Raw genomic sequence first — 12,725 nt, 5'->3', positions numbered from 1 at the left:
GCCGATCTATGTTTTTGCATCCACCTGAATAATGTGTAGTTGCGCCACTGCACAGAAGCATGCCGTTGCCTCTGTGTGCCGGTTTGAAGGACAGAGCAGAGGTAACGCTAGGGCAAAAATGCTTAGTGTTGATTAACGCATGCATGTGATAGATGTTTAACCAAATTATCACGCAACGGACTGACATGAGAATATGACCTTGTTCAAAGGTTGACCACGAAAGACCGCCTGAAATGACAGTCCAGAAAAGTCCACAGATAGGCCTCAGGTGTGCTTCTGCAGCAAGCTTAGGAATGAAATAGGATTACCAACAACAAAAGCAAACTTGCTGATATAATACTTTCCCGCTGTCATTAAAAAATAAAAATATGTCAACCTGCAGTAGAGTCAGCACTTATCAATGTGGAGTTAGCTTTTAGTAATTTCAATGAGTGCGTGTGTTCCTCTTCCACCTTGCCAAGCCCTCAGTATCTTTGTTTATGACCTGTAATCAGCTGTAATTTATTTCCATGGTGCCTCAAAGTAACTGTGAGATCAAAATATGGTAACACTTTATGAATGTTTATGACAATTGTCATGAAGTGTCATGACACTTGACACTTTTAATGCAAAGTTGCTCTAAAAGTTGCATTAGAAGTCCATTAAAAGTGGCAACTTTGCATGATTTTGTAAATTATGATAATTTAATRCAAAGTTGGCATTTTTAATGGACTTTCAATGCAACTTTTCGAGCAACTTTGCATTAAAAGTGTCATTATTTACCGAATGACACTTCATGACAATTGTCATAAACATTCATAAAGACTTCTTTATGTTCATGACAGGTGTTATGTCATGTTTTTGACAGTGTCATGTCAGTCTTATGCACACCCCTTCAAATAAAGTGTTACCCACAATATTAGCAGTGTGTTTAGCAAAAAAAAAAAAAATTGTCCTTGAATTTATGCTCAAACTCAAGCACGTGACATTCTATAACAAAGCAAAACTTGAAGAAATAAAGATGATCAAATCTGGTTGAATCTGTAGAAAGTGAAGCAAAAAACAAAAGGGATGGATTAGGAATTAGGCTGGATGAAAAAAGGAACGTTTTTGTATTTTACTATACAAGCTCAAACATTTACTGTATAAACTTACAAACTTGGGCTTTCCTGTGAATCAATAGACCAATATTAAATTGGATGGCCAATGTTTCTTAGAATTATTACACTACTGTGTTTCAAGGAACTGACTAACCTCTGGCACCTGTCATCCTTAGACGGTTAGACTACATTTCAAAGTCCAACTGGGTTCCTTGGTCTTGCCTCAGAAACAGCATGATCAATGTCACCCTTGTAGTTTTCCATTAGATTAAAGTCCAGAAATTGGGCAGACCACCGCAAAATGTTAATCTTGTTATTCTGAAACCAAGATGCTGTTTGCTGTTTTAGTGTGCCTGGGGCTGTTTCCTTATTATTTCAACTGTTTTAAAGTTACCTCTGTAAGTATTTTTGATAAGTTAGAAGAGATCTGTGATCCATGATCACTGGCATGTGCAGGATGGGTCCAACATCATAATATAAGAAATGTTCCCATCCCATGATGCTTGAGCCACGAATGCCTCACAGATTAAAGCAGCTTGAATTCATCGCTTATATGTTTGTTTGAGAAATTGTTGGTTTCAATTTCAAAGCCTTCCAGTTCATTTTAGCTCAGCAGTCTTATCATTTCTTGCACTTTTTAATATGATTTTTGTTTAAGGTTCACTCTGTTTTGGAAAAATATATGTATCAATCAATTTTATGCCTAGGTTTTCTAGCCAACCCTTGGTTGAAAATGCAGCGAAATTAAAAAAATTGAAAGCTTTATGTCAAACACAAATATCTACGCTGAATTTCTCTGACTGTTAAGAAGCAAAACATGGAAATGCATATTAGTGAAATCTAGTTCTCCTTAATAAAGTAGGTTAATATACATCAGTGCTCGTACATTTGTGTTTTTTAGTCATTCTTTCACCTGGGAATTGAAAACTCTTAATATCTGTTACCATTTTTTATTTTTAAACGTAAACTGTTCCAGATATGAGGACCTCTGAATGAGAACGAGTCTTTCAGTTAATGATTTGTTTACACTTAATCAGCCTCATGCATGTCATGAACGGTAGTTTCCAGGACTTTATTACACCCACTTTATAAATTATTTGCTTTATTAATGATTCTATTTTTGACCTGACACGTGTTGTTGGACTGCTGTGTTTTGAACTCAACTTTATATAAAAATAAATGTCACAAAAACATGACATAAGATCAAATATTAGCTATATTATTTAACCCAATTACATTTAAAGGAAAACAAACCAATTCTATGTTTTGTGTCAATTATATTTTCAATGATGATAGTTGTCCTGGTTTGCCTTGTTTTTCTTCCCAAAATAATCAGTTTATTGATTGAAATGCAAAGTTTGTGACTATATGGATTGACCTCACATTTTTTTTAAACATAAGGCCAAAAGTAAAAATGAAAGGATTTGTCAAAGCGAATCTACTGGCTGTGAAGTTAGCTGCAATTTATTTGTGGGCTGTAAATCATTAATTCCGGCTGCTTCTGCTTCTGGTTTTCTTTGAATTGCCATTCCCCTTACAGAGCTGGACATGTTTGCACTTCTCTCCCCAGGTTCTGGTTTCTCTTGTCTTCATAAATCTCCTCCATGCCTTGGGATTGGTGCATCTCAGACCGTACTCCAGATCGCTGGGAGAGAGGCTGCTGCTGCCCGCCATCTGTAACAGCTTTCACTCCGTGCTCATGAATTGGGCCAAAGCAAGCAGCCCGTACGCAAACCTCTTCCTCTTCACTGTTCCTCTGCTGCCTCTGCTGACCCTTGGATTCAGTTTTGCGCTGAAGGTGGCGTCTCTGCCATCGCACCACTTGTCAGTGTTGATTTCTATCCTGAGTGGGATGTTTGTTGTCATCACAGGTAAACCTTAACACACGGCAAAAGCGTTCGCAACCTTTGAACCTAAATTGTTACATTACAGCCACAAACCCCTTACTTGTTTATTTCTTTTACAATTTTGCCAAGTGCAATGATGCGGTTTTATCAGATCAAACAAATAAAAAAGATTCTATTGTCCTATCGCGAAAACCTGTGTGTTGTCAAAAACCAACACTGCAGCCTGCACCGTGAGCAATAAAAAAAAGAACATTTTGGTGAAATTTGGAGCAGCACCTTCGCAAGGGTGATTGACAGCACCGAGACCATCCTCCTGGCTCTGATTGGTTGCTTCTGATATGATATATTTCTGCAGATTGCTCTAGGTTCACAGGGACAAGGCAGAGGAGCTCAATTTTTTTCACAGATCACATGTCTCAAGTTGTACTATCACAACATGATGACATTTTTAACAAATATGTAAAAAAAAAAAAATACTGCCTCTTTAATTCCCTCTCTCTATTGGGATCTGTCACACACAATCCCAATAAAACACATTGAATTTTGAGAATAATGAGAAAGTGAGATGGTTCAATTGATACAAATACTTTTCCTAAGCATTGAATGACAAATTATGCAAGATTAAGAGAGGAATTTTATTAATGTAAATCAATTTTTTTTCACTCCTGCACAGCATCCATTGGGATCCCTGGTGTTGAGTCTCTTGAGTACCTCTACGCGCCTCTCGCTTTGATTCTCCACAGCCTTTCGCTGATCAGCTTCGCTAAAGTGTCCGAGTCTGTGCGCCAGCAGCCATCTGACGTCCAACCCTCTGTTTTTGACATCTACTACGTTCAACTGGTCAACCAGAGTGGAGTCCTGGGCCTCCTGTGGCTTCTGCACCCAGACAAACCCTGGCTGGTGTTGAAAATGAGCAGCTGGCGCAATCTGCTCTTCCACGGATACCTGCTCGCCATCGTCCTGCTGGGAATGGTGCTCAACTTCCTGGTCTGCGCTTCTGCTCTCTGCGTCTCCCCACTCGCAGCTGCGTTGCTATATTCGGCGAGGTACATGGTGCAGCCGTTTTTTCATCTTCTGTAGTCCCTCTGTATGGCACAGAATCCTTGTCTGTCTATAAGCTATCACCATCATCAAAGGTTGAAGTAGCACTTCCGAAAACAAAAACAAAAAAATCACACGAAAAACGTGAAAAGATTTCCGTCAGGTCAAACGTTTAACATTAATCCGGTTAGAACTGTGACTTTTAGAACTAAAAGTCTGTCACAGCCAGAAGAAATCTGCCACTAAACTTTCAAACTGGAAAAAATAAAATAAATAACAACACGGCGCACAGACCAAAATTTTGAAGGTTTGATGTCCATTTGATGAGGGTTAAAAGTAAGAGACATGTATCCTGTTATGACCACGTTGTTTGTTCCTGTGTGAAATTAGACAAACCTGGCATGTTAAATGTCTTTTTTTTTAAATTTGATCTAAACTAACTCCTCTAATGTTTATTTTAAATTTCTGTGTCATAATCAGATTAGTTTTGCTGGTTGAAGCTAGTGAAAATGTGTTCACATATTGCGTGTTTCTGCAAGAACCTGAAGAAAACAGGAAGTAAACTACTACCTATACAGATTATGGTAAACCTTTGGTACAAAGCAACAAACCTTCTTTTTTGTGCAAAGCTGGATATGGATTTTTCTTAATTAGAGCAAATTCTTTTAATATTATCATTTTCTTGTGCATCTTTTAACATATTAGAGCAGTATTTGCGGGATTCAAGTCCCACGTTTCTCCTCCACTGAACAAGATCTAACCGGATCTCTGTGGAGGTTTTCTGTGAATGATTCTGAGAAGCCTTTTTTCAGAGGAAACAGGATAAAGATGATCAGGGTTGTTTTTTTTTGTTGTTTTTTTTTTTACATTTTTACATGACACATAAAAACACATTTTTAATCAGTGTTAAAAAAAAACATATTTAACCTCAGACCTTTGGCTGAATGAATTTTAAACCAGACGTTGGTTTATGTTGTCCCTGAATGATTCTGAGAGCTCGGATGAAAGGACACGGCACCGACAGGCTGTTATGATGCCTCTTGTTGAAGTCTGATGTAATTTAAGACATTATATTTTTATTAATTTAACTTTAAATATGTATTTTTATATAATTTTGTCAATATGCAAGCTCTTTCTTTTTGAAGTAGCTAGTTCTGTTCTGTAAAAATGTGCTGTGCATGTTTAATAAAACTGAAAGAAGTGAATTGACTGAAAATGTGTCAATGCTGTAAGCCGATGAATTTAAATTAGTTGAAAACGTTGAAGTTGCAATACGTGAATGCTATGGGGTTGCATGGTAGCTCGGTTGATAGCATTGTTCCCATGCAGTAAGAATAGAAAAAGTTGTAATAGGAACCATTTTTAGAAGTCTGGAAGCATTTATTTGTTTAGAAATAGAACTATAAGTTAATCATTTTTAAATGCTATGTCACCAGAAAGTCAAAAAAAATTTGTTCAGCATCATCAGAAAGTTTTCACACTCTTTCATTTTTTATTTACATATATTTTTTTGATAGTCAAGTTACAGGGTTATTCTAATAGCGATCGGAGGGTTTCTTTTCCTCAGTGATCACAGTAGTGACAATGTGGAAAACATCTTTTTGGATTGCAGCTGTTCCATGGATTGATATTCGTCAAGTCTATTTTATAGCACATTTCAACTAAAAAGCAGTTCAAAGTGCTTTGCATCATAATCATAAAAACATTTTACAGTCACCAGTTGCGACACAAGCAATAAACATTACCTTTAAGCACCTTGAGCAGCCCCAGGTCCTCCTGGTTAAACATCTGGAATATCTATTTAGGGGTAGTTTCTTCCATTCTCTGACAGATCCCTCACAGGTCAGTGAGTAAAGAATTTGGTAACACTTTATTTGAAGGGATGTGCATAAGACTGACATTAAGTGTGAAATGTTATTCTGTAAATAATGTCACTATCAATGCAAAGTAGACTCTTTTACTTTACTTAAGTTTTAATGCAACTGTGAATAAAAGTGCAATCGTTTCACCAAAAAAAGCTAAAAAAAGCACTTTTAATGACACTTGATGTCATTAAACCAACAGACACTTCATGACAACAGTCACAGACATTAATGAAGACTCCTTCATATCCATGACAGTGTAATATCAGCCTTCAAATGCAGTGTCACCAAGATTTTTTTTATATCTTTTTTAAAGATCTTCAATTGAATTTGATACCCAAGTTCTGCATTGTGTGGCCAGGTAAGGAGTAGTACCCGTTTTGTTTCCCCATACATGCTGCTCGGATTTCAGGTCAAAAAGTTCCATTTTGGTTTCATCAGATGAGGCAAATTTGTTTTTGATGGTCTGAGAATCTCTAAGGTGTACATTTACAAAATGTACACCTTTTCTTTAATAGTGGTTGACTTTCTTGACGATGCCTCTATCTCCACTAGGAGTTAGAGATATGTCCTTGATAAAGGTATTATCTTTATCTCAGTTAACACCTTTGATTTCACTGCTTGGTCTCTGCTTTGATTTGCACTTTCAACTGCGAGACTTGTTATAGACTGCGAGTGTTCGATTTCTGGTCATGTATGATCAACTTCATTTACCCCATGTGGACTCCTGTGGCATTGCGGAAGCATCTCAACGAAGCATTCACACAATGAAAGGAGGAATTAAAACTATCTAGAAAACATGTTTATTATGAGTGATAACATGTAAAAAAATGATACAAACATGCATCCAATCACAGTATTATGTGTATTAACAGTTCATGATATAATAGGTTAATTCCCCATTTTCAGTGGTTTCAAAAAAACGTGAGCCTTGCATCTTCTAGGCTCTATTGAAAATCCAACTTGTGTTAATCCTGAAATAAGAGGTTTTTCTGACACAACACATGACAGGAAAAATCCACACAATCTACACAGTCTATTTATGTTTTGTGGTGGAAAAATAGACATCAACATCTGAGGTCAGCACTGAAATGTAAAAAAAAGCAACAAAAAAATTTGACATAAGGACACCAGACTTTGTCCTCTGTCCATTCATCACCTCTGTGTCAACCAGTTTCAGACTCATGGTTTCAGTCCTCTTCTCTCCCCCCCCCCATCTTATTTATGAAGGATCCGAGTTGGGTGGTAGTTGTATTCCCAGGCTCTGCAGCAGGTTAGAAGCAGGTCCAGCCAGTCCAGCCTGGCTGCTCAGAGACTCCAGGAGATTCGCCACCAAGTTGACATCGATGTCTAAAGGCTGGATCTCCTCCTCAGCCTCGTCGACTCCTCCCTCCTCCGTCGAAAGCCCGTCTCCCGTCGGGGAAAGAGACGAGTCATTGTTCACGAAGGCCTTGTAGTTCTGTAGAAGTCACACATTCGCAATGGCCTGGGTGCATTTTAAACCTGCTACATTTTGTATAAAAACATAAAACATAGTATTTACCGTTTGACTGAAGCTTTTCCCAACATTAGTGCTCTGCAGCTCCTGATCCATTTGGTCCATGTAACTCTTGAGGCTGTCCAGAGTTTCGGCTGCGCTCATCTCTGTAGGACCAGATGAGCCTTCCTCTGTCTCATTCAACACCTCTTCCTCTCCCTCCTCCTTCTCCTCATCATCATCATCATCATCATCATCCAGATCATCTGAATCTAGCTCTTCTTCTTTGCCTCCTGTGGTAGAAAATTACTACAAGTTAACATCTGCTGATTGTGTTATATTAAATGCTTGCGAGCTCTCACCAGAAGAACTATTTGGGTTGCATGTACAAGGTTGGAAGTTGTTTTCTACAGCTGCATCAGAAGCAGACTGTCTTGCTCCTTGTTTTGAATTCCTTATCCTTGGTATGAAACTCATGTGTTGTCTCTGCCTGGCAGAGCTTTTCACCCAGACCTGCTTAGTTATTGACTGTCCTACAAGCTCCCTGTATTGTGCACAATATATGAATAAACCTGAGTGATTTCACCTGACAGTGCTTGGTAAAATATATATATATTATTTTCCACAACACTCCTAAAATATTTAAAATGATGAAATAAAATGACGGAACGGAGGAAGAATCAATCATTGCCCTTACGTACCTAAGAGCTTATCTAGTGCGCTGGCCATCGAGCCTGGGTCAAAACTGAAAAGCTGAGTCTGAAGGCTCCTAAAAAACATTTAAACAAAACAGGAACTATCAAACCAGAGTTAGAAAAATATATATATATATTTTTTTTAAAATGACTGCATGTAACTTATCTCACCAGGGTGCTTCAGCCCCCTCATGAGACGACATGGTGTTGAGGAAGTCCTTCATCCCTTGACTGACGGCTACAAGACTGTAACCTTCTTCTTCCTTCTTGGTGTCCTCCTCATCCTCCTTCCCTGCAGCCTCCTCGACAGGCCGCTTCTGCTTGGCCGAGCTGAAGCCTTCACTGCCGACATCAGCAACCCTGCCGCTTCTCTCCTGCAGCAACTGCTCTAAATCCTGAGCTGTGATTTCCAACCAGCTGTCGCCTTTAGATTAGCAAAAAGGAAAAAAAAATAACCAAATGTATGATAGGAAATTGCAAATGAGCAGAGGAAGGATGATATAGGCAATGTACATGCATTTGTTTTGAGCTCTTTCACTGAGATGCAGTAGAAAGTGCCAAAGTGAGAAAATGTGGGAAATGAAGTGTCGCCCCACCCCCACGTGTTGCTGCTCAGTGGCTGTCAGTTGCATGAAAGAGTGGTAGGTTGTTTTTTTTTTTTTTTTTACTGAAATCTTCTAAATGTGTGACACATTTTTCTTTCCTATCAAGTCTTCAATGTGATTATTTTATAGATACTTTTATAGCAAGAAAAGGATCTACTCCGTTTCTGTGAAGCTGTTCACTCACTGTCCTCCGGGGGGAGCTGTGCCTCCAGTTTCTTGAACTCCTCCAGGTTGAGAGGACTGCTGTGAAGCAGCTGGAGAATCTCCTCGCCTGCAGAAATGGAGCTGAAACAAAATTCACAGCAGGAATGTTGAGGGGAAAAAAACACAAGTGTGGTTTTTTTGTCAGCTTAATAAACATTACAATTGTCAGTCCCAACTTAAACCACAAATACAAAATTAAATTTGTAGAACACAATGCAGCGATCTTCGTGGAAATCATGAATCCTGGTGTTTACATTCATCATCTGCCAGGCTGATCTCTACACTTGAAAGCACATGACTGATTCCTCACCTCGACTTTGAGGCAACCGACTGTTTGAAGAAGATTTCTGCAGATCTTAAGAGTTCTTTGTGAAACGCCGAACCTTCCAGCTGGCCCTGCATTTGACAACATGGACATTAAAAACGAGCTTCCTGGGAGAAATGCTACATCTGCTGTTTATAGAAGTGTGGACAAAAAAAAAGAAAAGAGTGCGACTCACTCGGAAGTAGCCGTTCTTTTTTAGACTTTCCAAGAAGTTTTTCCACTGAGGGTTGCAGCTCACAGGAGCGTCGGCCTCCGAGGACGGCAGCCTGCTCTTAGAGCACAGGATCTCAAAGCCGTGAGCCTGAGAATAAGGTGAAAACAGATTCACATTTCCACCGTTAGCTTCGCCTTCTTCCTCGTGACAAAAGAAAACCCCAAACCACGCCTCACCAGTTTCATCCCGAGTTCATGAGCCTTGTATCGTGGATGAGAGCGAAGCGGCAGGTCGAAGCCGCTCCTCCGATCTGGGGTGAACTGCTGCTGCTGCAGCTGGGCGTACAAGCAACGGGTGAATGTCACCTGGAAATTCAAGCAGAAGAAGGACGCCGTGTCATGAAAGCTGAAAGGCCAGCACAAACAAATCCTGCATATTTTGCATGCGTCTACCGAGGCGAGGACTCTCGTATCAGGAGGAAACGTCCTGAAGCTGCGACAGGCCTGCAGGTCTACTGGATCCCGCAGGTAGAAGGCCGAGACCGCGGGGGCGACCAAGTCTGGACGCTGTGCCAGAACAGAGGCAACGCCGGCAGGGATGAAGCAGTGGGCCCGGTGGAGATTAGCCTTAATCTTCTCTGGGTATCTACATAAATGTCCAAAAATGCACGTCATGTATATATTTTTTTTACTTTCTGATAATTTACAGAGACGTCCTCAGGAGGTTGTTCCATTTGCATTTCACATGTAATTACTGTAGAAAAAAAATCAAAGAAAACTGGGATTGTGTAAAAGCTCACCCTTGTAGCCTTTTCTTTAGAGCTGAACGGATTTTGGGGCTAGCTAGACAAACTTCTGGATGAGCCGAAAGCAGCGCTAGAGCTTGTGCCAAACTGGGGACCACATCCAGAGAAAAGCCAATTGAACTGGACTTGGATGGGCAGGGAAGGATGTGCAACTCTCTCCTGTAGATGAAGACCTGCAAAAGAAAGAAAAAAAAACAGCTGCTTTATTTCACTCTCCACTAAATAAATCACACACATCCTTTCAACCAGTCACTGTTATATTCCTCTGAAACATGTACGTTAAGATGTGTTTTTGGTTAATCGCTGACTGTTTTGGTGTAGACAGGCTTTGTTTTTGGAAGACTCACTCTGTTTTCACTTGTGTCTGGGTTCAGCCACTTGGGAAGATGATCCGCTGCTTCAATAAGAAGAAAATCCCCATCGTTGTCTTCAACTCTGCACACACAAACAGTACTTTCAGTTTATACGAAGCAAGTAAATAGTTATTTTTATATATATGTAAATTCAGCAGCATCTTGTCTAACCTGGCTGCAAGTTCTGGGAACAACTCTGTGAGATGCAGCAGGAGGTAAACAACAAACCACTCATCCTCAATGTTGTCTCCATACCGAGTGCTGCCTCCAATGTGAGCGGGAACATCTCCTGTCAGCGAACAGGAAAGTTACATTGCTTAGATCCCCAGCCATGTTTTATTACAGTGAGCATGAGTTAATGCATGAGAGATAATGTTAATGAAATGAAAGGTTTTTTTAAGGCGTCTTCTCCAGGGATGTCATCAAACGTGTGTACATCAGCATATTTAAAATAAACTCATCTGAGTTGTAAAGCAAAACCAGAAAATACTACCTTTTTCGGGATGGTATTTGAGGTTGAATGGTTGATCCTGCCAGATGTACTGGACCAGAAGCTGGGCAACCTTAGCCAACATTTCCTCAGTCAGGTGTTTGAGCCGTTCTTCGGTCTGCTGGGAAGACATGCCGTCTGACTGGACCAGTAAGAATTTGTACTGAACCATATCTTCCGGAATCGACCTCATCTGCAGAACATCCATTGTGATTTTCTTTAGAGAAACGACTGATAAAACAACAGTAAACCAGATTTCAGAAGTCTTTGATGTGTCGCCAGTGTCCGGAAACAGTTAAACCCAAAATAAGAAACTGTTGATGAGCGTCACCCTGTCTAGTTATCTTCAAAATGTGGCATTTTATGTCAGTCCATTGGAAAAACGTCTCTATATTCGGAGAAAACACACTCTAGTTTGGGTTACGTTGTAATCACGCCATCTGTCAGTGTTTAGGTCCTTCCCTAATTTCTAGCCGGCTTCACCCTATGACATTTGTCAGAGAGTTCCGGTTTGATAAATGTACTAATTACAAAGTGTCTACTGACAAAATTATCAATTTTACAAATGTAATAAATAGCTTTTTAAAAAATATATATTTTCAGATTCGTTTAGGATAAAAGCAAATTAATAAAAAATGAAGTTGTAGACTGGTCAGAATCGGAAACATTTTACAAACGTAGCACGTCACTACGATGAACTATGGGAAACGTAGGAAAATAACACAGAAGAGATTTTTGAAAAGCTTTATTTGTATTTGTGCTTTACAATACCATTTTAAATAACATTGAACCTTAAGAATAAAACCAAGATGCACAATAATTAACAACAACAAGATCCATTTGTGGAAAATAAATATCTGATCAAATAAGACTGAAGAGTAATAAAATATAAGTACACAGAATAAACGAGGACACAATGCGACTTAATTACAAAGTAAAAAAAAAAGGAATTTTAAAATGAATCTTCAATGTCTGGATACAAATGATTTGTGCATTTAACATATATGGGGGGAAAAACAATATACAATGCAATACAACAAAGCGGTACATGTTTTCTACTTTTCACAGTGTTATACAAAGTTTTTACTAAACATTCGTTATAATATTGTTGCTGTTTTTTAAAGAAATGTATGCGGTTTTTCTCATTTTGTAATTTTTTTCTCCATGTGTCAAAATTTTTCCCAAAACAAGTCTAGCAAAAATAATTATATTATGCACGTGACACGAATTATTTTCCCAGAGAGGAAATACATTTCCCAGGTAACCGTGCGGCTGTGAAGTCCCGTCTCCATGACAGCCGTGCTATTGTTGTCGTCGTTGGTGCTAGTTAGCATCGCAAATTCTCAAATAGTTTAGACTCTAAGAAAGACAGACAGGTAAATATTTGACGACATTCGACAGCTATCTGGTGTAGCCAGATTAAACCGACGATGAGTCAAATTATACAAGTGCTGCGGCACCACCTTTCTCTTATAGTACGTTTGTGTCACCGTTCACGCAACGCTAGTTAGCTCATTTTCAAGCGTAGCCTCCCCCTCCAGCGTTAGCCGCAGCCCCGTCCAACATTCCAGATCCAGGCTTTTACCTGGTGGGTACCCACAAGGCGACTGGAGGAGATGTTGGAGCTCCCTCTATGCTGTTTGCAGAGAGTCGAGCGAGAGGAGGCGGGGAAGAGAGACGTGGTCTCGAGCCCTTGAACCGGAGAGAAAAGAGGATGATTTCACGGTACAACAGGAGACCAGTATCGCATAAACTTGAGATGTGAGTACCAAGCAGTTCCCCCCCCCC

At 39.6% G+C, this 12,725-nt stretch overlaps 3 protein-coding genes across 10 annotated transcripts in view; 2 read left to right on the top strand and 1 right to left on the bottom strand.

Annotated features, from left to right (window-relative positions):
- The window catches only part of LOC103476715 (uncharacterized), a 13,083-nt gene extending 7,911 nt beyond the window's left edge, over positions 1–5,172 (top strand). For all 3 annotated transcript variants that reach the window (XM_017309109.1, XM_008429238.2, XM_008429237.2), the window contains 2 exons: positions 2,650–2,950; positions 3,600–5,172. In XM_017309109.1, coding sequence (XP_017164598.1) covers positions 2,650–2,950; positions 3,600–4,006 — 708 coding nt within the window. In that variant the 3' untranslated portion in view covers positions 4,007–5,172. The remainder of the gene's footprint in view (positions 1–2,649; positions 2,951–3,599) is intronic.
- Positions 5,173–6,616: 1,444 nt separating this feature from the next.
- Positions 6,617–11,395, bottom strand: ecd (ecdysoneless homolog (Drosophila)). Its single transcript, XM_008429232.2, has 13 exons — positions 10,941–11,395; positions 10,619–10,736; positions 10,442–10,529; positions 10,089–10,267; positions 9,742–9,934; positions 9,526–9,654; positions 9,311–9,436; positions 9,121–9,206; positions 8,791–8,891; positions 8,173–8,425; positions 8,008–8,075; positions 7,373–7,599; positions 6,617–7,288 (listed from the first exon to the last, which is right to left on the bottom strand). Exons 1-13 carry the CDS (start codon positions 11,143–11,145, stop codon positions 7,052–7,054), a joined length of 2,010 nt encoding a protein of 669 aa, XP_008427454.1. The 5' UTR covers positions 11,146–11,395; the 3' UTR covers positions 6,617–7,051.
- Positions 11,396–12,142: 747 nt separating this feature from the next.
- fam149b1 (family with sequence similarity 149 member B1) overlaps positions 12,143–12,725 on the top strand; it is a 9,484-nt gene continuing 8,901 nt past the window's right edge. The window contains exon 1 of one of the 6 annotated variants that reach the window (XM_008429226.2): positions 12,143–12,698. In XM_008429226.2, the coding sequence (XP_008427448.1) occupies positions 12,571–12,698 (128 nt within the window). In that variant the 5' untranslated portion in view covers positions 12,143–12,570. The remainder of the gene's footprint in view (positions 12,699–12,725) is intronic. The other 5 variants (XM_008429225.2, XM_008429227.2, XM_008429229.2 and 2 more) reach the window with 5 other exon arrangements.

This window comes from Poecilia reticulata, linkage group LG15, assembly GCF_000633615.1.
Source record: "Poecilia reticulata strain Guanapo linkage group LG15, Guppy_female_1.0+MT, whole genome shotgun sequence".
Lineage (NCBI taxonomy): Eukaryota > Metazoa > Chordata > Actinopteri > Cyprinodontiformes > Poeciliidae > Poecilia > Poecilia reticulata.
Note: the sequence above shows the minus strand (reverse complement) of the source record. Positions and strands in the feature narration are given on the sequence as shown.

Coding starts and splice junctions, on each gene's coding strand:
- ecd (XM_008429232.2), bottom strand. CDS start 11,145: ATGGATGTTCTGCAGATGAGGTCGATTCCGGAAGATATGGTTCAGTAC. Junction 10,737..10,940: donor CAAATACCATCCCGAAAAAG/GTAGTATTTTCT, acceptor GTTCGCTGACAG/GAGATGTTCCCGCTCACATT. Junction 8,892..9,120: donor TCGGTTGCCTCAAAGTCGAG/GTGAGGAATCAG, acceptor ATTTTGTTTCAG/CTCCATTTCTGCAGGCGAGG.